This window comes from Choloepus didactylus, chromosome 12 (genome assembly GCF_015220235.1).
Source record: "Choloepus didactylus isolate mChoDid1 chromosome 12, mChoDid1.pri, whole genome shotgun sequence".
NCBI classification, from domain to species: Eukaryota; Metazoa; Chordata; class Mammalia; order Pilosa; family Megalonychidae; genus Choloepus; species Choloepus didactylus.
In genome coordinates this window covers 18,626,205-18,649,787 of record NC_051318.1, presented here as the reverse complement: position 1 = coordinate 18,649,787, position 23,583 = coordinate 18,626,205, and the positions used below count along the sequence as shown (strand labels likewise).

Genomic DNA, 23,583 nt, shown 5'->3' with positions numbered 1-23,583 from the left:
AGCAGATATGCAGAGTCAGACGCTGACCCCAGAACTGGAAAGTGAGCTGTCTTGGTTTCCATCACCTTTCTTCTCCCCAGTACTTCTTTACTTCTGGCCCAAACATAATTTATTTCCTTTCCTTAGAACCTGTGACATCTTATTAAATTTTTCTGAACCCTATGTACCTGGGGACAGCAACACCGATAATTTAAGTCCCTTACCATCTAACAGACTATTCTTATATGCCTTAAAGCCTCTAAATTCATAAATCTGAATTGGTTCTACAAAGGGCTAATTCAGATGAACATTTATTCTGTCATATAACAGCAGTAGGGTAGAGAAGTAAAGGTAAGTAATAAAGTGGGTTCATTTCTAATTTTATCATCAAGGCCACTTAGCTTTGAATAAATCCACTCAGATACTTTTTAAAGTCTCTTTTCATTCTACAGTTACTTATTTACTAGGCGGAAATTGAAATAAAACTGATCTAAGTATATTGTGGAAAACTTGCCATTTAGAGCTATTAAATATTTCCTACGCAGGCAACATTTAGTGTTTGAGCTGACTCAAAAGGCAACTGGAGCATCATATTGCGAGTGGGAGGAAGGGGAGTGGGGAAGTGCTTTAATGCAAAAATTAGCAGGAAAAACACCTAAAGGAACACTTCAAAGAAAATCCATTCCTCAGAAAGTTTCTCATAAAAAATGTACATGGAAAAGGAGTATGAGATGTTTGGGGCGTTCTTTTGTACTTTTTTTATTTTTATTCTTATTTTCATTTTTATTTCTTGGATTAATGAAAATGTTCAAAAAATTGATTGTAGTGATGAATGCACAACTATATGATGATACTGTGAACAGCTCATTGTACACTTTGGATGATTGTATGGTATGTGAATATATCTCAATAAAATTGAATTTAAAAAAAAATGTACATGGTCACTCCAAAGTAAAATTTTGGAATCGAAGAAATGAAAGAAACTGTAGCTCATGGAATAACTTGCTTGATATAAACCAACATCCTAGCAACCTTTCATGCTGCATATCAGCAAAAAAAAACACAAAATCTCTACTACAAAGATTCAAATATCTGTCTAGTAGGAGCAGGCAATGTGGGTGTACAACCAATGACAACAAAGCTTCTACCCAAAGGGGCTTTTCCTCTAATAGAAGAATGTTCCAAAAGTAGAATTTTTCCTGGAGGAGACAGCCCCCTAGCTGTCCTAAAGGGGTTTGCCTCGTGAGAAGGGGGACTGGAGATGGCATGGCAGGCTCCAGGGGTATGTGCAATATAGGATCTCTCCCCCAGACAGGTTCCTATTTTAAAAAGGCTCAAGACCTGGTATTTGAACACACAAACCCAATGCAGTATAATCATAATTTGTGTTTCATTAAGGCAGGTGTTATATAAAGCCAAGTTCCCCTGTAGAAGAGTAAGGTAACATAAGGAAGGAAGGTAATGAAGTGTAACATAAATTAAAGCCCGAGAACAGACTTGTGCTAACCGGTCTTATGTGTCAACTTGGCTAGGCTGTAACATGCAGTCATTTAATCAAACACTTATCTAGGAGTTGCTGTGAAGTTATTCTGTAGATGTGGTTAACAGCTATGTCACCAGACAAAACTGGTTGGTTCTCTGCCCTATGTGCCAGTCCTTGACACCGGGGTTTCAGAGAGAAAGAGTTTATTGCCAGGTGTAAAGCAGATCAGGTGGCCTAAAATTCTGTCTAAGGAGTTCAAGGTTTTTATGGATTCAAACAAGGGGAGATGGAGTCATTAGCATTTCAGTAAAAAGTATTAGCAGAAACAATTTACAAATATACAGGAGTGGAGCTGTGATGGAACCAAGCTAACCACTACAAAAGAGAGTCAGTGGTTAGTTCTGAGCTGACTCAAGTTCCTTCATTGGCATTAGGGCATTGCCTTTGTGACTTTAAAAAAAAAAAAAAAAAATAGATAAAGGGTGTACAAGTGACAAGGTTTTTATAAGGGCACAAGATAAAGGCTATCTACTTATACAGTCATTGTCAAAGATCAAGGCAAATGCATTACAGTTCAGCAATGTCAGCCATTTCTTTCCGGCTATTCAAATACACTAGAAAGTAAAAAGAAATATCTATAAATGGATTCAGTAATCATAATCATTTCTTAATTCTTAACTTCTCGGTTATAACCACAACCAGTTGACTTTAAGTAAAGGCGATTACCCTCAAAACTGTTGGTAGGCTTCACTCAATCAGTCGAGGGCCCTAAGAGCAAAGACCGAAGTTTCCAGAGAAGAAATTCTACCTAAAGACTGCAGCATCGACTTCTGCCTAAGTTTCTGCTGTCAGACTGTCCTACAGCTTTCAGCCTTGCCAGTTCCCATATTCACATGACCCAATTCCTTAAAATAAATCTCTTTATATATACACATACATATATATATAAATTATGTTTATATACATATGTGTGTATAAATTATGTTTATATATGTATTTATTTGTGTGTGTATACGTGTAAACACACACACATATTATCTTATTGGTTCAGTTTCTCTGGAGAACCTTGATACACTATCCAAATGTAAATTTGGATTTATGATACCCATTTCTACTCCCATTTTTAATAGGCTCCTAGAAAAGTTGAGTGGCCCTCAGGAAGAGTGGTCTTTAGAAAAAGATCAAAAAAAAAAAAAAAAACCATGGAAAATAATTAAATACAAACTGTAATTCTGGGAAGTATTTTTCAGAAGGACGCTGGTAAAGGAAGGAGGGAGGGAGGGAGGGAGGAAGGAAGGAAGGAGTTCCGGTTTGCTAATTGTGCCATTATGCAAAATATCAAAAATGGATTGGCTTTTATAAAGGGGGTTTATTTGGTTACAAATTTACAGTCCGCAGGCCATGAAAATGTCCAAATTAAGGCATCAACATGAGTATACCTTCACTGAAGAATGGCCTATGGCATCCGGAAAACCTCTGTTAGCTGAGAAGGCACGTGGCTGGCGTCTGCTGATTTCTTTGCTCCGGGGTTCTGGTTTCAAAATAGCATTCTCCAAAATGTCTCTGGGTCTCTCTTAGCTTCTCTGGAGCAAACTCTGGGTTTCACCTCTTAGCTTAGCATCTCCAACCGTCCTTCTGTCTGCATCTCCAACAATCTCTGTGTCAACAAGCATCTGGATCTCCTGGTTTAGCATATCCCCAGCGTTTTCATCTCTCCGCTCCCCGTGTGAGCTAATCAAGACCTACCCTGAATGGGCAGGGTCAAATCTCCATGGAAACGTTCAATCAAGAGGTCACACCCTAATCAGAAAGATGAATCAATCTGCCCCCAAAGGACTGCATTAAAAATGTGGCTTTGGGGGAGACATACTACATCCAAAGCAGCGCAGAAAGAAAGAAGAGAGGGAGAGAGGGAGGGAGGGCAGAAAACCAGCACTACCCAGAAGCAGAAATTAGAGTTTGTAGACATATTGAGGGTGTGGGGAGAGACAGGACTTTCAAACAAGCCCAGGCCCAGGGTCATTCCTGGTCATTAAAGTTTGTGCACCCGCTTGTCTGCATCCTTCAGACAGCCCCCATCTCTTCTCAGTAGACTGAACTCCTTTCTGCAGGAACCACCCAACCCAGATAACTGTACAATCAACTTGGAAATTCATTTAACAAGTATTAGGCGCAGAACACTACTCCCAGGCATCATGGAAGCTATACAAACGAGGAAAATGCTAGATGGACATAATTACCATAGCTGGTCCAAAGTGCATTTTTTTATTCCTTCACTACACAACCACAGGCACCCATGTGCCTGAAGGACAAAGTCTCAGTTAATGTCCCTGCTCAGTGAGCAAAAGGAAGCTGACAGGAAGCATCTCAACTCCTTCCTTCAATGAGTCCTAAAGGAAAACACCCTGGCATTAGAATTGGTCCCTAGACAGGGTTGTAAACTGGACTGGGAGAGGGCAATACCTTGATGGCACAAAAGGTGACAGAAGCTGCCACCAAAAAGTTGCTTTTAACTGCCACTAGCAACTATTAGCATGTTGATGGATTGCTACGACAGCTCACCAACGGTAAACGCTTCCCCTTTTTTATGTAAATAGCAGAAGTTTTTAAAGAGACACAAAGCGGAAATCCATCATGGCAAACCTGTTGGGCTCCAGAGATCCCCCTCCGGAACCACCGCCTTTCCGGGGAGTCAGGGATCCCTTCGTACGTTCGCACAACACCTGCCCCGAGGGCCGCGCGCGGTCAGACACGCCTCCGGGACGTCGCTACGGGGCTTGGGCCCCATCTGTCACTCCCTGTGACCTGGGTAAATTGTTCTGTTTTCTGATTTGTGAAAAGGGAATATAAGAATACAACTCAGGGAGAACTGTTGCCAGAATTAAATGAGTTAACACCTATATGAGTGCATGGCACTTGAATGTATACTTGCCTAGCATGCCTGGCACCATTTCAATTCAAGCCACGAACTGAATTTCAAAGCACGGCCTGCACTGTGAGCTTTCTGACTCTCCTTGTAAATTTGCGCAAAGTGAAACAAGACACCACTCAAATAAGTTTGCTGGGAGAATTCCGTGTTGTTGCCCACTAACCTAACGCGGCTCGGTCTGGTTGGGGCTGGGGGAGAAGCCACGGCAAATGGCACAGAAAGCTCTCCCACGAGGGAAACTGAGGATGCTGAAAAGCTAACGCGCCCCCCGGGGGGCCCCGGGGAGCCACGGCTCCGCGCCGGCGCAGCGCACCCACTCCCGGCTGCGCCCAGGGGCACCAGCCCGGCGTGGTCGGCCCCGCTTACCTCCCCAAAATGACCACACCGCCATCCCCTGCCGAAGCCATGGTCCGCGGGTCTCCGCGCAGTGCGCCCAGCGTCCGCCCCAACCGCGGGAGCTCGGCGGGCGGAACCGCGCGCCCATTGGCCCCGGCGTCGCCTCGAGCTCCACGCCCTGACGCCCGGGAACGTCGGCAGGAGCTCCCGGATAGGTCCGGGAGGGCCGGGGCGGGCGGCGGGGTGGTGCCTTCCCCGGACCTCTCCACCGACCCGGCGGGCAGGGCGAGAGCACCGACCAACCAGAGAGAATGGTGGGGATGGAGGGTGACAAGAGCAGGGACGCTTCGGACCCGAGTCATTTGCTCCTTTATTTTTCATTTTCTGCCTGTTACCGTAAAACCAACATGCATTAGGAGGGACGCGGCCGGGCTGGCAGAGGGATTGACCAGTAAGGGGCGCCAGGCGAAATCTTACTAGAAGTTCCTGTTTGAAACTGTTACATACTGTCGCAGGCCTTTAAGCTAAGATTCTTTATTGTCGAGTTGACACTGATAGTTTCCAAAAAGATACCTGGCCGCCTTGCTTTACAGACTAGAACTGAGGCCCAAAGACTCTGACAGCAGAAAAGGGACAATCCAAATGGTTTAGTCTGCAAAACTGAAAGACTTGTTTGAATTCCGCTCTATCATGCTAACAAGACAGGGCTGTCTTAACTGGACTTCCTCCTTCAAGAGGCAGAGTTGTTTCCCACACAGGAAAAAAGGAAATGTCATGCCCTTACTCCAGGCCCTTTTTGGAACCAGGGAACAAACAGACCAAGAGGGAAGGGCGTCATATCACATGACAAAAGTTTGTGTCCCCAACGCACGAGCTGAAGGGAACTGCAACAGCCATCCAGATCGTGATGATTACAGTGCTGGCTGAAAACGCGCCCAACATAGAAAAGAAAGGACAAATGGGCTCTTCTGTAATGGAGAGTTAGGATTTAAGGGCTGGTTATGAGTACCGAATTGTAATATAGCTATTCCTTACAGAGGATATACCTGAAATCTGAACTGTAATCCAGCTGCCTTGATCTCTGATAATGATTGTATAGCCTTCATCTTGTGCCCTTGCTATTGGAAAAACCTTGTGACTAACCTTCACTTGTACCCATTTATCCAGTTTTTTTACTTTAAAGTCTTATGATCACTTACTGATTGCACCTTAAAACTTGAACTTCTGTGCAAGACCAAGGGAAGAGATGTTTATTTGGTGCAGGATCTATATTTTCTGTAGCACACTAAATAAATTGTACAGTTTGTTTGAACACCATTAGTACATGGAGCTTTGAATGGGAAGTGAGATCTGGTGGATTTGTACAGGTTGAGGTAAAATCCTGATACATCCCGAAGTGATTTGGGCAGAGAATAAAAATGTATTTGCAGAGCCCCCCTGAGGAACAGGGGGGAAACATGGAAATGTTGGACTGGGTTATTACTGATATTCTCACAAACATTGAGGACTACCAGTTTAGTGGGCCAGGCTCTAGATCTCAGGGCTTTCTCTTATGAGGATTGTTACTGCAGGGGAGAAGCTAAGCTTACTCATAATTGTGCCTAAGAGTCTCCCCCAGAGAACCTCTGTTGCTCAGATGTGGCCTCTCTTTCTCTAAGCCCATTCTGCAGGTAAATTTGCTACCCTCCCCACTATGTGGGACATGACTTCCAGAGTGAACCCCACTGGCAACACAGAACATGATTCCTGGGGATGAGCATGGACGTGGCATTGTGCGACTGAGAAAATCTTCTTGACCAAAAGGGGGAAGAGAGGTGAAACAAAATGAGTTTCAGTGGCTGAGAGATTTCAAATGGAGTTGAGAGGTCACTCTGGAGGGCATTCTTACGTACTATATAGATATCCCTTTTTAGTTTTTAGTGTGTTGGAATGGCTAGAGGAAAATACCTGAAGTTGTCAAACTGCAACCCTGTGGCCTTGATTCCTGAAGACGATTATATAACTATGAAGCTTACATGGTGTGGCTGTGTGATTGTGAAAACCTTGTGGCTCACACTCCCTTTATCCAGTGTATGGGACAGGTGAGTAGAAAAATGGGGACAAAAATTAAATAAAAAATACAGTGGGATGGGGGGGATGGAATGTTTTAAGTGTTCTTTTTTTTATTTTTATTTTTATTTTTTTGGAGTAAGGAATATGTTCAAAAATTGATTCTGGTGATGAATGCACAACTATATGATGGTACTGTGAATAATTGATTGTACACTGTAGATGATTGTAGGCTATGCAAATATATCTCAATAAAACTGTATTTAAAAAAAAAAGTCTTATGATCACTAAAGACAGCCCCTAATGTTTATTAATGAAGGGTCTTGGGTCAGCCCAGAACTAACCCACTCCAAGTCCAAAGTTATCTTGATAACTGAAGCCGGATCTAAACAAAATGGGCCCGCCTGACATGCGCAATAGCTTAAACTTTAACCTGAATGTCACCTATACCTCATTATAATACTAAAAATCACACCTATCATCATAAGGCCGCCATTTTCTTGCATACACGTTCTGTAACTAAGCATGTAATCAATCTGTGCATGCTCAATAATTGAATCACTTCTAACACATCATATGGGGCCATTGTACTCATTATCCTAAATCCTGCCCATCTTTTGATACTATAAAACTATCAGAATTACTGCAGTTCAGAGAGAGAGATTTTGGACCGATAGGCCATCTGCTCTCCTGCTTCGTGCCTAGCAATAAAACTCTTTCTCTCTTTGAAACCGCAGTGTCTCAGGAATTGGTTGTTAGAGCGCATGGGGCAAAAGAATCCACTGCCTTGGTCCGGTGACACTTTCTTTCTTAGTTTTCCCCAAGTCAGGAACATGAAAAGAGAAATGTGGGAGGTAGGCTTTAGGCTTTCAGGAACAATTTCCCAAATTACCAAGAAACACGTGAAAAAATGATTAACCTCACTTAGAAAAGTAACACCACAATGATGACATCTTTCACCCATCAAATGGGCTAAAATTGCAAAGATTATTAATATTCCCATATTGACAATGGAGTTTTTCAGATAGACAACTCTTTCATACACAGCTAAATGCAGCTTTAAATTGGTACAGCCTTTCTGGAGGAAAATCTTACAGTGTATTGTTGGGAGACTGTATTAGTTAGGGTTCTCTAGGGAAACAATCAATGAGAGGTGTCTCTGATTATCAAATTGTAAAAGTGACTCACGCAACTGTGGGTATGCACGAGTCCAAATTCTGTAGAGACGTCAACAAACTGTCAACTCCAAGGAAGATGTCCAATGAACTCCTCAGGAAACGAACTGGCAACTTCAACGCACTCCTCAGGAAATGCTTCACTGGGCAGCTGAAGAAGAAGTGAAGGTCCTCTATCTGTCTTGCTTATAAGTCTTCAACTGATTAATTGGATTAAATCCAGCCAATTGCATTCTCTCATTGTGGAAGACACGCCCTTTGGTGAGTCATCAGTCACAGCTGTAGTCAATTGACTGATGATTTAACAAACCAGCCTGTTGGTTTATTAACCAGCCTCAAATGTCCTCACAGCAATTGTTAGGCCAGTGTTTGCTTGACCAGACAGCTGGGTCACCTGGCCAAGTTGACACATGAACCCAGCCATCACAGAGACCAAGCTGCTATGGGCCCTGAGTGTCCTTGCCAGACTTCAAGGCTTATCCATCTACCTACACCAAGCAGTTTCCGTAGCTAGTCATGCAGGCAACTAAATAGGCCAAGGCACCCAGCGAGTAAATACCTCATATCTGCTCAATCCTGGGGTGGAAGGGAACTGGCTTGTTTGCTGCTCACTACCATATAAGCTCTTCGTTCATAAAGTTCTGGGCTCTTGGCCCTGGGTTCCCTCTCCTGTAAAACAACCCATCGTGAATGCAGTGGTCATCTGGGCTCTGTGCCATCCTGGGGAATTAAGGCTCTGGAAACCAGCACAAATATGCTGAGACTGGCTACTGCTTTTGCTGGGAGTAATACAGTCTTCCATCTCTAATTCAGGAGTCTTGTGTCTTCTGTCAGCATCCATGAAACTGCAGCAGGCTAACTTGTTAGCTCAAAAGAAGATGAAAATCTCAGACCCTTACAGAGTCCTTGACACATATCAAAAGATAAAATATATATGTACCCTTTGGCTTAGGAATTCCTATTGCAGAGGTCTGTCTTACAGAAATATTCACAAATGGGCACAAAGACACCAAGGCAACATCAGTTGTATCAGCACTGTTTTTAATAGAAAATCTTGAAAATATGATGAATATCCTATTTGTTTCATAGGTCTGTCACAACAAATTACCACCAACTGGATGGCTTAAAACAGCAGAAATTTATTCTCACAGCTATAAGTCCAAAATCAAGGTGCTGGTAAGGCCATGTTCTCTCTGAGGCTCTAGGAGAGGATCCTTCCTTGCCTCTTCTACCTTCTGGTGGTCCCTAGAATCCTTGGTGCTCCATGGCCTGTGGCTGAATCCCCCCAGCCTCTGCTGCTGTCTACACATGGCTGTCTCCCTTGTGTGCCTCCTCTTATAAGGACACTGGTCGTATTGGATTAATGGCCCACCCTACTCCAGTATGACCTCATCTTAACTCATTACGTCTGCAATAACTCTATTTCCAAATAAGGTCACATCTCAGGTACTGGGGTTTAGAATTTCAAAAAATTATTGGGAAAGGGAGCACAATTCAACCCGTCAAAAATATCTAGCAATAAAAAATTGCTTTAAAGATTATGGTACAGAGGACTTCTGATTCTGGCCAAGTTAGAGTAACAGTAAACAAACTTGAGCTTTTCTCCTAAACAACTAGAAGAAACCCAAAGATAGAGGAAACAATGGTCTCAGACATTAGACAGGAGGTAGCCTAGGACCCTGATCCCTAAACAAAGGGAAACAAATAAGGCAAGGGTGCAATTTTTCCAATTTACTGACCAGAGGCAGTTTTCAGGCTATGGCTCCAGGAGGGAAAATTCAGAGCCCAGTGTACTCACTGAGTTGAGGTAGCAGGGATAGAAGTTCAGAAAGGCCAAGTGGCTAGAATTTGCAAGGCATGGTACCAAAGAGGAGGGAAATGCATGAGAGAGATAGAACTCTGGGGATCAGTAGAGGCCCCTCAAGTCTTTGGCTGAGTACTCATCTGTGCAAATGTGAGGGGAAACTCTGAAGCTGGGGTCGGAAGAACCAGAAAGGAGTACACCAAACAATCCCCAGAGCTCACACGGGCAGGGAACAGTTTGTGTTCCCACCAGCCAGTCTGGAAAGACCTCATAATACACAAGATATCAGGTAGAAGCCTCAGAAATATTTCATCTTAGTAATGGAGCAAAATTAGCCCTAGACTGAATGCTTCTCTGGAACAACCATAAGAGAGTTAAAAAACAAATCTCAAAAGGACCATCCTGATTCCAAGTAACTTAACTACATTCCAGAACAAAATCCAATGCTATTTAAAGGAATATAGCAATTTTGAAAACAAAGAACCAATTTAAGAGAACTCTACCTGGTTTCAAGACTTACTGTAAAGTTACAGCAATCAAGAGAGTGTGATAACAGAGAAAGAAAATATATGTGTATATATATGTATATATCTCAATGGAACAAAGCAGACAGTCCATAAACAGACCACTTAGAGATGGTCTATTGATTTTCTACAAAGGTGTAAAGGCAATTCAATGGAAAAGGGTTAGTCTTTTCAGCAAATGGTGCTGAAACAATTGAATATCCATAGGTGTTTTGGTTTGGTAAAGCTGCTGGAATGTAATATACCAGAAATGGATTGGCTTTTACAATGGGAATTATTGGCTTGTGATTTATAGTTCATAGGCCATGAAAATGTCCCAACTCAAGGCAACAACAGGACAATACCTGGACTCTGAAGACAGGCTGCTGGCATCAGGGACACCTCTGTCATGTGGAAAGGCACGTGGCTGGCATCTGCTGATCTTTCTCTCCCAGTTTTCATTGCTTCCAGCTTCTGGCCTCAGTGGCTTCCTCTTAGCTTCTCTGGGGCCTTTTCTGTGAGCTTTTCTTTCTCTTAATTTTATCTCTTAGCTTCTGTATATGTTTTATCCTTTTATAAAGGGTTCCAGTAAGGGGATTAAGACCCACCTTGAATGAGGTGGGTCACATCTCAGTTGAAATAACCTAATCAAAAGGTCTTACCTACAATAGGTCTATACCCACAGGAATGGTTTAAAAAGAATATGACCTTTTCTGGGATACATAACAGCTTCAGACTACAACTATAGGTAAAGATAACCACAACCACCACCTTGAACCTTACCTTTTACCACGTACAAACATTAACTCAAAATGCATCATAAATCTAAATGTAAAAGCTAAAACGGCAAAGCATCTAAAGAAAACATAGACACTTTTGTGACTTTGGATTAGGCAAAGATTACTTAGATCAGACACCAAAAAGCATAATACATAAAATACAAAGTTGATAAACTAGACTTCACCAAATTTAAGAAAATATGCTCTTGCAAAGACAATATTAAAAGAATGAAAAGACAAGCCACAAACTGGGAGAAAATATTTTCAAAGTATATATCTTTTATAGGATTTGTATACAGAATATATAAAAAATACTCAAACTCAATAATATAAAAAGAAAGAATCCAACTAAAAAATGAGCAAAAGATTTGAAAAGACATTTCACCAAAGAAAATGCATGGTTGGTAGATAAGCACATTAAAAGATATTAAATATCATTAGTCATTAGGAAAACTATGAGATATGACTACATACTTAGTAAAATGACTGAAATTAGAAAGAAAAAAAGCTGAAAATTCCATGTGCTTGTGAGACTACGGAACAACTAAAACTCTCATACATTGTGGTGGGAATGTAAAATCATACAACCCCTTTGGAAAACAGTTTGGCAGTTTCTTATAAAGTTAAACAGACACTTACCATATGACCCAGAAATCCTATTCTTAGAAATTTACCCAAGTGAAAACTGAGTTCACACAAAAAAATGTATGCAAATGCTTGTATCTGCTTTATTTATAATTGCCAAAAACTGGAAATAACCCAACAACCCTTCATTCGGTAAATAGAAAAACAATCTTTGGTATATCCACAGGCAATAAAAAGGATTGAACTCAGCGATAAAAAGAAATAAATTATTGATATACACAATATAGATGAGTCCAAATGAAATATGCTATGTGACAGAAGTCAGTCTCAACAGGCTATATACTATATGATTCCATTTGCATGGCATTCCAGAAATGGCAAAAATATTGGGTTGGAGAATAGATCAGTGATTGCCTGGAGTTGGGGTTGTGGTAGGAGATTGAATACAAAGAAGTAGCAAGAGGAAATTTTGGAGTGTGGGGAGATGGTACTGTTCTGTATCTTGATTGTGGTGTATAGTTACTCTATGCATTCGGCAAAATTCTTCCAATTATATATAAGTTTAAAATCAAGTAAATAAAAATTTAAAATTAATTTGTGTAATGCAACTGTACAGTTCTTAATATACCATTAAATGACAATATTAGAAAAGAAGAAATCTCAAATCTATTATCAAAACTTCTACCTCTTAACTAGAAAAAGAAAAGCAAATTAATCTCAAATGCATTAAAAGGAAAAAATACAGAAATCTATTATTTAGAAAACCAAATATTAATAGAGGAAATTAAATCAAAAGCTGGTTCTTTAAAAAGACCAATAAAACTGGAGAGAAAGAGAAGGGGAAACAGAGGAGAATTGGAGAATACACAAATTACAAATATCAGGATTGAAAGAGGTGACATTACTACAGATCCAAAGACAATAAAGGTAATAAGGGAAATTATGAACAATTTTATGTCAATAAATAAGACAAATGTATGAAATAGACAAATTCCTTGAGGTCTTGAGGGAATCCAACAACTAAACCTCATTCAAGGTAAAATAGATAATCTGAAAAGCCTCTATTTATTCTATTAAATTTATAGTTTAGAAAACTTCCTCAAAGACAATTCCAGATGTCTTCAAGGTTGAATTCTTGGTATTTTAAAAATAAATAAATATCAACTATATGCAAACTCTTCTAGAAAGTACAAGAGAAGGAAACATTTCCAACTTATTTTATGAGGCCAGCATTACCCTGATTTAAAAAAAAAAAACAAAAAACCTGAAAAAAACAGTAAAGGAAAACTACCAACCTGTATCACCCATGATGCAAAAATTCTTAACACAATATTAGCAGATTGAGTTAAGCAATATATAAAAAGCTTAAAACATTATAACCAAGTGAGGTTTATCTCAGGAACATAAAGTTGTTCCAATGTGCAAAATATAATTCACATATAAAAATGATAAATAAGAAAAAATATATAGATTTAGAACAAGCATATGACAAAATGCAACATCTGTATATAGTAAAAACTCTCAAAAAACTAAAAATAAAAGGGGGTGTTCTGGTTCACTAATGCTGCCCTTTTGCAAAACACCAGAAATGGATTGGCTTTTATAAAGGGAGTTTATTTGGTAAGAAAGTTACAGTCTTAAAGCCATAAAGTGTCTGAGGTAAGGCATCCACAAAGGGTACCTTCACTGAGGGATGGCCATTGGCATCCAGAAAACCTCTGTTAGCTCGGAAGGCATAAGGCTGGCATCCGCTTGCTCCCAGGTGGCGTTTCAAAATGGCATTCTCCAAAATGTTGTGCTTGGGGCATTTGATCCTCTCTTAGCTGAAACTCTTCTTCAACATGTCATTCTCAGTTGCTCTCCAAAATGTCACTCTTAGCTGCAGCTCCTCTCTCAGCTCCTGTGCGTTCTTCAAAGTGTCCTTCTTGGCTGTAGCTAGCTAGCTATTAGCTCCTTCTGTCTGAACTAACCAATGCCCACACTGAATGGGTGGGGCCACACCTCCATGGAAATTATCTAATCAGAGTTTCACTCACAGTTGATTGAGTCACATCTCCATGGAGACACTCAGTCAAAGAATTCCAGTCTAATCGACGCTAATACACATGCATCAAAGATAACGGCATTTTGGGGGACATAACACGTTCAAACCGGCACAGGGTGCTTCCTCAGCCTGATAAAGAGCATATACAGATAATCTACAGCTAATATCATTCTTAATAGTGAAAGACTGCATGCTTTCCCCCTAATATCAGAAATAAGGCAAGAATATTCACTCTCACCATTTCTAGTCAACGCTATCCAGTGCAATAAGTGAAGATAAGGAAATAAAAAGCATGAATATTGGGAAAGAAGAAGTAAAACTATCTTTATTCACGGTGACATGATTGTATATGGAGAAAGTTCTAAAGAATCTTTAAGAAAAGCTAATAGAACTCACAAGTAAGTTTAACACATTCATAAGATTGAAGGTCGATATCCAAAAATAATTTAATTTTATATAATAGTAATGAACAATTAGAAATAAAAATATAAAAGCAGTGTCATTTACAATAACACAGGAAACATTAAATACTCATGAATAAATTTAAAAAATATATAAGTAGTACCTGACAAAAACTATAAAACTTTGCTGAGAGAAAACATAGAAGATATAAACAAATGGAGAAACATAACATCATGGATCAAAAGACTCAAAGTTAAGATTTCAATTCTTCCCAAAATGATCTATATGTTCAATTCATTTTCAAATTCCTGTAAGCCTTTTTTATTTGTAGAAATTACAAAGCTGATTCTAAAATTTATATGGAAATACAAATGACCTGGAACTTGTTAGACTTACTCAAAAGCTACTACATTTCAGACAGGGTGGTATAGATAAATGGATAGACCTACCGAACAATGAAACATAAGAGAGAATCCAGAAATGAACCCATGTATACATTCTCAAGTGATATTTGACAAAGATGCCAAAGTAATTCAATGGAGAAAAGGTAGTCTTTTCAAAAGAAGATGCTGGAATACCTTGCACCATGTGCAAAACTTAACTTGAAATCAGTCTAGGCCTACATGTAAGAGGTAAAATTATAAAACTTGTAGAAGAAGAAAACATAAAAGAAAATTTTGTGACCTTTTATTAGGCAAAGGTTTGAAACACAAGAAGCTTGAATCATAAAAGCCAAAAGAGATAAATTGGACTTGGTCAAAACTGAAAACTTCTGTTCTTCAAAAGACACTGTTAAAATGAAAATAAAAATTCTAGCCACAGACTGAGAGAAACTATTGATAAACACATATAATGTGTCATGAATAGTCATAGCATCGTTCTTCATAATAATCAAAATCTAGAATCAACTCAAAAGGAGACTAGATAAATAAATATTAATATATTTGTACAATGCAATACTACTCGGCAATAAAAAAAAGAGCAAACTACTGATAAGTGAATGACTTTCAATAACATCACATTGAGCAAAAGAAGGCAGACACAAAAGAGTGTACTCTGTGATTCGATTTAAATGAAACTCTGGAAGAGACAAAGCTTATCTCTAATGACAGCAGATCGGCAGCTGCCTGGGTTTGGGGATGCAGAGCATTGCCTCAGTAGGGGCCCAAAGGATATTTTGGGGTGGCAAAAAAAAAATTCTGCATCTTGGTTGTGGTTGTGATTATGCAGGTGTGAAAATCTGTCAAAACTCATCAAAATATACACTTAAATGAGTGTATTATATTATATGTAAATTATACCTCAATAAGTTGCTTTAAAACAAAACAGAAAACTTAGGATACTGGAGAATTTATATCTTTCAAGCCAGGGACACTTAGGCCCTGAAAGGAGGAAGGCTTTTAGTGTATTCAGCCTTTTGGATATATTATATCTAACTTGAAACCCTTGACACTACTATGCCAACTAACGAAGTCTTCCTTACGTAATATAAAAAAAATTAAAAATTTAAAAAAAAAAAAGAATAAAAGTTTACCTCACTCCTTCTCCATCCCATCATCACCTCTTGTTTCCACCCGGATTAAAAAAAATAGTAATCCTTGATATCTGAGATGCTGGCTGAGGGTAAACTTACACAAGTAGTTGTAAAAGGAAGTAATAAATATCAATGATGTTTTTCTGACAGGTAACAGAAAAGAAGCCTGCAGCAGCCATGCATGTTTTTTTCTTATTTTACCTGAGTATGTGTGTGTGTGTATTTTATCTAAGTTCTTTTTCTTCCCTCTTCCTTTTCCTTTATTATTTTATATAAGAATTGTTCTTGGTGATGTTTATAATTTAGTCTTTAATTACAGAATACTCAGGTGGGACTTCGAGCAAGAGATAGGAACCGTAACGTTGCTCCGAGATGGGTACAATGACTGCCAGCACTTTGTGTCGCCCCTTTTTGGGGAGAGAATGAGAGAATCTCTGTGGGAGAAGCAATTGCTTCTTCTTAGTCGAAAGCATGAAGCCTTTATTATTGTTGCAAGAAAGTTCAAATATGTGAAGAAGGGTGAGTTTGCACTGCACCAATTATTAAACTATTGTCTCTCTGCTCCAAGCCCACCCTTCCATATGCTGTTTTGTGATGCTGAAGGTGGCTTCCTAGTAAGTTCTGCCGAGATGGGGCCCCAGAGAAAGTCTGCAAGGCAGGGGGAGGAGAGAATGCTTGCTCGCTTCTCTTCGTAGCGACACTCCAACAATAGTCTTGGCAACATCCATTGGTTCCAGAGTCCCAGAAACGCCTCATGTCACCCCTCCAATTCACCAGCAGGGTGCAGGGCCACCTCCCAGAGGTTTAAGCCCAACTCCCTCGGACTTCTCTGAGCTTCTCGTCCTACTAATCCTTAATCTTCCCTGTGCTACCCGGGGCCTCCAGGTGTGGCTGCTCCCCGATATGACTGTGCCAGCTCAGTGTTCCCTCTTTGCACTTTCAGTTCTCCAACACCTGATTAACTAATTCTCCATATCAAATTCTCTGTTGAAATAGCTACTTTGGTTTCTGTTTTCCTGACTGGACTTTGATGGCTGTAAATGTATTAAAAAAAAATCATTGTTTTCTTTTATGAATTGATTGTTATGGAACCAAGGTAGTTGAATTTTGTAAAAAAATTATAAATAGGTTTTCACATGAACTTTCTGGGTAAAGTTTAAATGTGTGATATTTAACAAGTTTTCTTTTTTTTAAAAAAAAATTAATTGATTGAATATGGTTTTGATATATCTTGGTTGTGTTTTCTAAGATTCTAACTTGTCTTTTTTTCTTAAATTTTTTATTCTGAAATAATTTCAAACTTAGAGGAGAGTTTCAAAAATAATTCAAAAGATACAGAGACCTCCAACGTAATCCCACCTCAGATACCCAGATGCACCAAGTTTAACATTTTGCCACAGTAGCTGTATCATTCTATCTACCTATATATCAACCCATCTATCTATCTAACTACTTTCTAAAATTGAAAGTAGGTTCTAACTAGTCTTTGTAAATTGAATTTGTGTAGCATGAGACTAAAGAATGAGAGAAAAGCTCATGGTTCAGAAAAGGAAGCTTTTAACTTGACAAAGTTAAAATTGAATAAATCACATGAAAACATGTAGATTCTAATAGAATTAGAACTTGAATGATATTAGGCAGAATCGGTTTGCACAGCCAAAATTCCTTATTATAAACCTTGGACATAAAACCAAGTATTATGCTCAGGACAGACTTCAGAAATTGCATTTCTTGTGTTTTTCCATCCATTTCATAAAATCAGTTAGAATTAATTTCTCTATTCCTTTAGTAGCTCAATATTATCACCAAGAAAAGGCAAGTAGCCAAAAGTTGCTCTCTTTGAAGAACTCACTGCTGTTTGAATGCCAACTCTTTAAACTGAAAATGTACTTATAAGACCACCCAAAATAGGCATTACACATGACTCGACAGACCCTTTTTACTGGGGTACATTCTAAGAACAAAAAGGACTACAATGAAAATCTTGAACTTCATTTGGTAGGGTTTTGTGTTTTTTTCCAAATATGTTTTCAATATTGTTATTGCTATTTTTGAAATTTTTTGTATTTTAGAAATATGTTGATTTGTTTGGCATCAAGATTTTTGCTGTAATAGAAAATAAGGTATAATTATAGTAAAAAGAACTTAAAGAGAAACTCAAGGTTAGAATTGAATTGGATATATAATATTATATATATATATTCCAGCTCTGCCCTTTGAAATGGCCCAATATCACATATCTGAGATAAAATCTTGATGCCCAGACTTTGGTATCTAATGCACATTTTTCACTAATAGGAACCAGGATTCCTTGGAGAGTGGTTGAGTCCACATTTGGAGTAGGAAGGACAGTGTTGGCCTGGGACATCTTTTGTGCCTGAAGGCAAGAAAGGCTTCAGAGATGAATGGGATGGCACTAAAGGGACTTAGGAATCCCCCTAAAGGGTAATTAGCAGCGAGAAGTTTCACTTGGGATATTGGACCAAAAGCCCTGGTCTTAAGTGACCTCAACTTACCAGTCAGTATCTTCAAAGAATTAAGTATTTAAAGGTTTAAGAGAATAGAGACCATAGCGTTTTGTATTTCTGAGTTAAGAAAGATTCTGTGCTTATATGTTATGTTTAATATTTTTAAAATTCAGCCTCAGGGACATTCTTCTAACAGCTATGGAAAATGTATAGTTAAGAAACTGATTTAGACAATATTTTATGATGAAAACTTACCTTTTGCATGGTTTTGGAATCTCAAAGAGAACTTTAGATTCACTTTAAGATCATTTATAAATTTTCTTTATTAGATGTATAAGAATTACTTAGTATTTGGGAGAGATTTATTAAGTGAGACATTTGAAATATACAAAAAGGAAATCAAATACAGTAAGTTTCTAGATGCAGTGTTAGAATGCTATGAAGGTGTTTAACTTAGTCAATTCAAAGGCCCCTTAAAAGTGATTGCTAAAAGTTTGATGTCCCTCAAAAATGAAAAATAAGATTTGCAAGCTGCCCTTCTAGATCTATGAAAGTATGTTGGTATTGTAACTTTAAAAAATTGAATATTAATCATTTAAATAAAAAGTAAACTCCTGAATCATCTTTTCTATAAACTAAAACTCCTATCCATGGTGGAAAACTAGGATACCTCCATAACATGAGGGTTGCCTTTAATATCAAGTCACTTGCAAACATCCTCCATCCTAAAGCACTTGAAGGAAAAAGGGGAGCCCTGCTCCCAGCCCAGTCTTCCAGCCTTTGAGAAGCAGAGTTGGGTAGGAAAGGCCAGCTCCAAAAGTCAGGATATTGTGGCCAAGGTGGAGACCTTGACCTAGAGTCCAGGTGCCTCACTCCTGGACGGGCAGGCTCAGGTATACACAGCTCAGCATCCTCAGGGCATGGGAAGCATCACACCTGGGAATGGAGCCCAAGACTAGCATCAGAAGAAATGAGCAAATAGGCTGTCCATTTCTGTGCCCTGCAGGAAGTTCTTTGATGGTGAGGACAGAGACCTTGACAAAGGGTCTGGAAAGATTTCACTGAACAGAGGGTGCAGCAGAAGTGCAGCTGAGATGAAACTTAGATTAACTGTGTCTAATGAACTGACTGGGTGTGCAGCCTGCAAACATCTGTTTTCCTGAACTAATCTGCATAAGTCAAAGAGGACATCAAGGAGGTTTGTATGAGGTGACCTGGTGACCGTTTTCCTCCTATCATCTGCTTGGAGTCTGGATGAGAGAAACTGCAAGCAGAAGCTGAAGGAGCTACATTCTCGAGGAATTCCATGGGGCCAAGGGCTACAAGGATTGGTGCCTTGAGACAAAGCTTAAGAGAGGACTTGGGGAGAAGAGTGCCTTCCTGTGAGGGGATAGTGGGGGAGAGCCTTGAGGAAGCTCCGCAAAGACTGTAGATAATCAAACATCGCTTTGGGTCTGTGAGGGATTCTAGGGGGCCATACACCCTTTATAATGGCTGAATCTGCCCCACAAATTTCTGAATTTGAATACTTCTAGAGATAGCCATGGCATGGTTACCCAAGATATCAAGTGAGTCACACTGGCAGGAGAGGCGAGTAAGAACCCTCCCACCCCCCAACATCTTCATACCCAGGAGACTTCAGGAGGGCCCTCTTAGGAACCTATGTGCTCTGTAGGCAAAGGCAAGATCCAGTGAATTTTGAGCCCTTCGTATTTGCATTAAACTCATTTGTACCCACAGTTCCGTGAAGATGAAGGAAGCTTGATGTACAATGACAATAATTCACATTAGGGTCGTGAATCTAGTGTACCAAGTAATTTCACCTCTTTATCTCATTTAATCCTCACAATCTCTTACCATAAAGAGGCAGTTTCAGCAACTTTCATTTATTTAGCACCCATCCATTAAATATTTATTGGGCATGTCCTACCCACCAGTTTCGATTCTAAACCAGCATTGTCCCAGGGAACTTTCTGCAATGCTGTATATGTACTACCTCTGCACTGTCCAATATGTTAGCCACTAGTTACATGTTGACACTTGAAATACAGCTAATATGGCTGTTTTAATCAAACAGCCACATGTAGCTGGTGGCTGTTGAATTATAGAATGCAGTTTTAGATACTTGGAATAGAGTAGCAGATAAGATAAAGACTGCTAGTTGTATGGAGCTTATATTCTAGTGAAAGATGCAGAAAATAAACAAGTAGGCAAATAAATAAATGGCATAATATATAATAAATAAATATTAAGACCATGATAAGTGTTATGTAGGAAATAAAGCAGATTAAGTTAGATTGAGAATGAACGGAGGCGAAGAGGCGGTTTTTTGGAATCAATGGTTAGTGAAGGCCTCTCCTAGAAGGTGAGGTTTCAAATGCTCTTATAATTACACAGATCTATAGTGATTTCAAACCCTATGCTTTCTTTGCCACAAATTGTCTAAATTTTCCTCTTCTTTTAAATAGCCAAGCCTACTTCCTCTGTGAAGCTATGACTCCTTCAACCCATGGTGACTGCTTTTTTCTCGGAATCCTAGTATGCTTATTTTCCACACTACACAGTGCAGCCCTCACCAATCACATTCACTCATGTACTCATTTTTTTTTTTATGGTACAAGGCACTATGTTAAGAAATGCTTAATGTTTAGTCTTCAACTACATTATAAACTTCTTAAGATTAAAGTCTGTGATGGCTAAGCTCATGTGTCTACTTGGCCAGGTTATGGTGTCCAGTTGTTTGGTCAAGCAAGCACTGGCCTGATTGTTACTGAGGATATTTCACAGATTTAAATCATCAGTAAGTTGATTGCATCTCTGGCTTATTACATATACAATCAACCAATGAGATTGCCTTCAACAATGAGAGATGTCTCACCTAATCAGTTGAAGGCCTTAAAGAGAGAACTAGGATTTCCACAACCAGAAAGAATTCCTATTCCTACTTTAGCCAGCCAGCTTCCCCTGGGAAGTTCATTGAAATCCCAACTTGCAGCTTTCCCTGTGGAATTGAGACTTCTCAATCCCCATGGTCATGTGAGCCAATTCCTATAACAAATCTCATAATATTTACATATAAATATAAATATAAATATATAATATATATATAATATATATATATATATATTATATATATATATATTATATATATATATATGTCAGTTCTGTTTCCCTGGAGAACCCTGACTAATACAGGGACCATTGCTTATTTTCCTTTACTAAGCACACAAAAGTACTCTAAATAAGTGGTGTCCCTGAAAGCTTTCTTCTTATTTTCAAAAGCAAGGGAAGGAACACTCCATTCTCCCAATTTTCATTTGTTCATTTTTCTCTATTTTACATTGATACTGTGCTAATACAGGGCATGGATTCCAACTTCATCTGAAAGCATTAGATTGGTTTACCCCCTGTAAAATGCAAAAACAAACAAAAAAACCTCAAAGCAGAATATAGAATAGAAAGATAGGATGAGAAAAAAAAAGAGCAAAGAAAGTTATATTCCAAAACAAGTTGAGACAAATTAAAATTTAAGATAATGAACTACAGCTTGTCTTTAAGGGACTTGCTTTGATACGAAGAAAGAAATGCTTCTGAATACAGCCTTTCAGAAATAATACAGTCATCTTAAAAGTGATAGGGACAATAAAAGAGGTCATATAAGAAATTATTATACCACTTTAATGCATCACAACATTATAAAAATGGTTAGAAGAAAATGATTGTTTCAATTGAATGAGATTTATATGTATGGTATGTTACTGAAAAGAAATTTTAAGCTCTGTAAATGTTTCTTTCATAACAATAAAGAGCTTTTTTTTAAAAGAAGGTCAACTGTAAAACTCAATTATAGAAATTAACTGCTTAATGTAATATAAAGAACTCTATACGGCACATACAATATAACATGTAAGTAATCAGTACATTTAATAAGAACAACTCATGGCATGTAATCAAACCAACTTTATTTTTGTCTCCCTGTCCCCCTTCAAAACTTACTCAGTGGAGGAAGTTCTTACCCTGTCCTTAATTAAAGAAAACTCAGGCAGGCATCTCACTTTTCAGGGAATAAAAACCTAAGGATAATTTAAGTTGCAAATGAAGTCTTAATTAGGTGGTTAAATTTCTCCTTCTCTGGCTGGACCAGTTTTGGGAGAGTACTTGGAGGGGTGATGGGTTCTTTCTTTTTCATTCACCTCCCTCCACTGCTCACTAGCAGCAGTTTCTACCCTCTCCGGAGTTGGAGGGCAGGGAGGGAGGACGGGAGGGAGAGGCAGACAATCTTTACTTAAGGGGCAGTGCTGTAAAATGGCTTTGTGATTTCCGGACCTCCTAGGTGTTTAAAGCAGGCCCTCTTTCATGGGCACGTTCATGGAATCTTCAGAGAACTCCCTCTGGGCCCTTCCGACGGTCACACTCAGGCCTGGGGGAATCCATCCTGTCCCTCTGGTGGCCTCTCCTTGTTGGAATCCTGTTGACCTTCTAGGTGATCGCCTTGCTCTGAAATCAAATGGCTCCAACAGCTCCCTCTCTCCCCTACAAGGTCTGCATCTGCGCCCAGGAGAAACAAATTCAGAGGTTCCCCTGCTGCCAACCTAAAACAGCTATCTCCTGGCTTTGCTGACAAAGCAGTTATTCAACCCATTTCTTGTCCCCCAGTTTTCCTGCTCTTTAGAATTCTTGGGCAGGAGTCAAACAATAGTCCTTGTCTCCCAAACCTCAATTCTCTGAGTGGTCTTGTTTTAAGCCTCTTTGTCTCTAGGCTTAAGGTAAAGGAGGGAGCATCCCCATACTGCCCATTAGGGTGTGAAAGAACATGACAGCAACTCCCCTCAAAAATTTTCCACAAATCTGTTCTTTAAATCCCAAGTCTCTATCCTTTACTCCCAGTCCCTTTCCAGCATAGGGGGTAAAGGAATCAAAAAGTTCTAAAACATTCTTGACCACCTACTCTGAAAAAAAAAATGCACTTTGGTCTGGCATTTCATTTTTACATCCATCTATTGTCTTAAATTTTGGCCATAATCTCCACTTTAATATAGAGCTACCTAGGTAATAATATACAAGTCAGTACCAGGAAGACAAAGTAGGAAATGTTTTTAAAAATGTGGGCTCTAGAGTCACACTGCCAGGGTTAATCTCAAATTCTCCATTTACTAGTTGTATGATCTGGGACAAATTAATTCCTCCAAACTCAATTTCTTCATCAGTAAAATGGGCATAATATAGTTCCCTCTTAATGGGGCAATGGTAAGCATTAACAGATATAATCCATTTTAAAATGTGCCTGGCACATGGTAAGTGTTCTGTAATTATCTGGCCATCATAATCCTATATAACACATCTTTCATATGCAGACTCTTGTTTGACCTTTGCTGGAACCTCCTTGCAAAGTCTATAGAGTGGATTTCATCAGCATCACTTTACAGAGGAGGGCAATCAAGACTTCCATGAAAGCCATTTGGTTGGTAAATCTTAGTCCAAAACTTTTCTTTCCAGTTAAAACACCTAAAGTT

General features: G+C 39.2%; 1 protein-coding gene across 1 annotated transcript in view; it reads right to left on the bottom strand.

Moving 5' to 3' along the window:
• CRYL1 (crystallin lambda 1) overlaps positions 1-4,899 on the bottom strand; it is a 156,717-nt gene extending 151,818 nt beyond the window's left edge. The window contains exon 1 of the mRNA XM_037800606.1: positions 4,758-4,899. Within this exon, the coding sequence (XP_037656534.1) occupies positions 4,758-4,798 (41 nt within the window). The 5' untranslated portion in view covers positions 4,799-4,899. The remainder of the gene's footprint in view (positions 1-4,757) is intronic.
• Between the last annotated feature and the right edge of the window lie 18,684 nt (positions 4,900-23,583).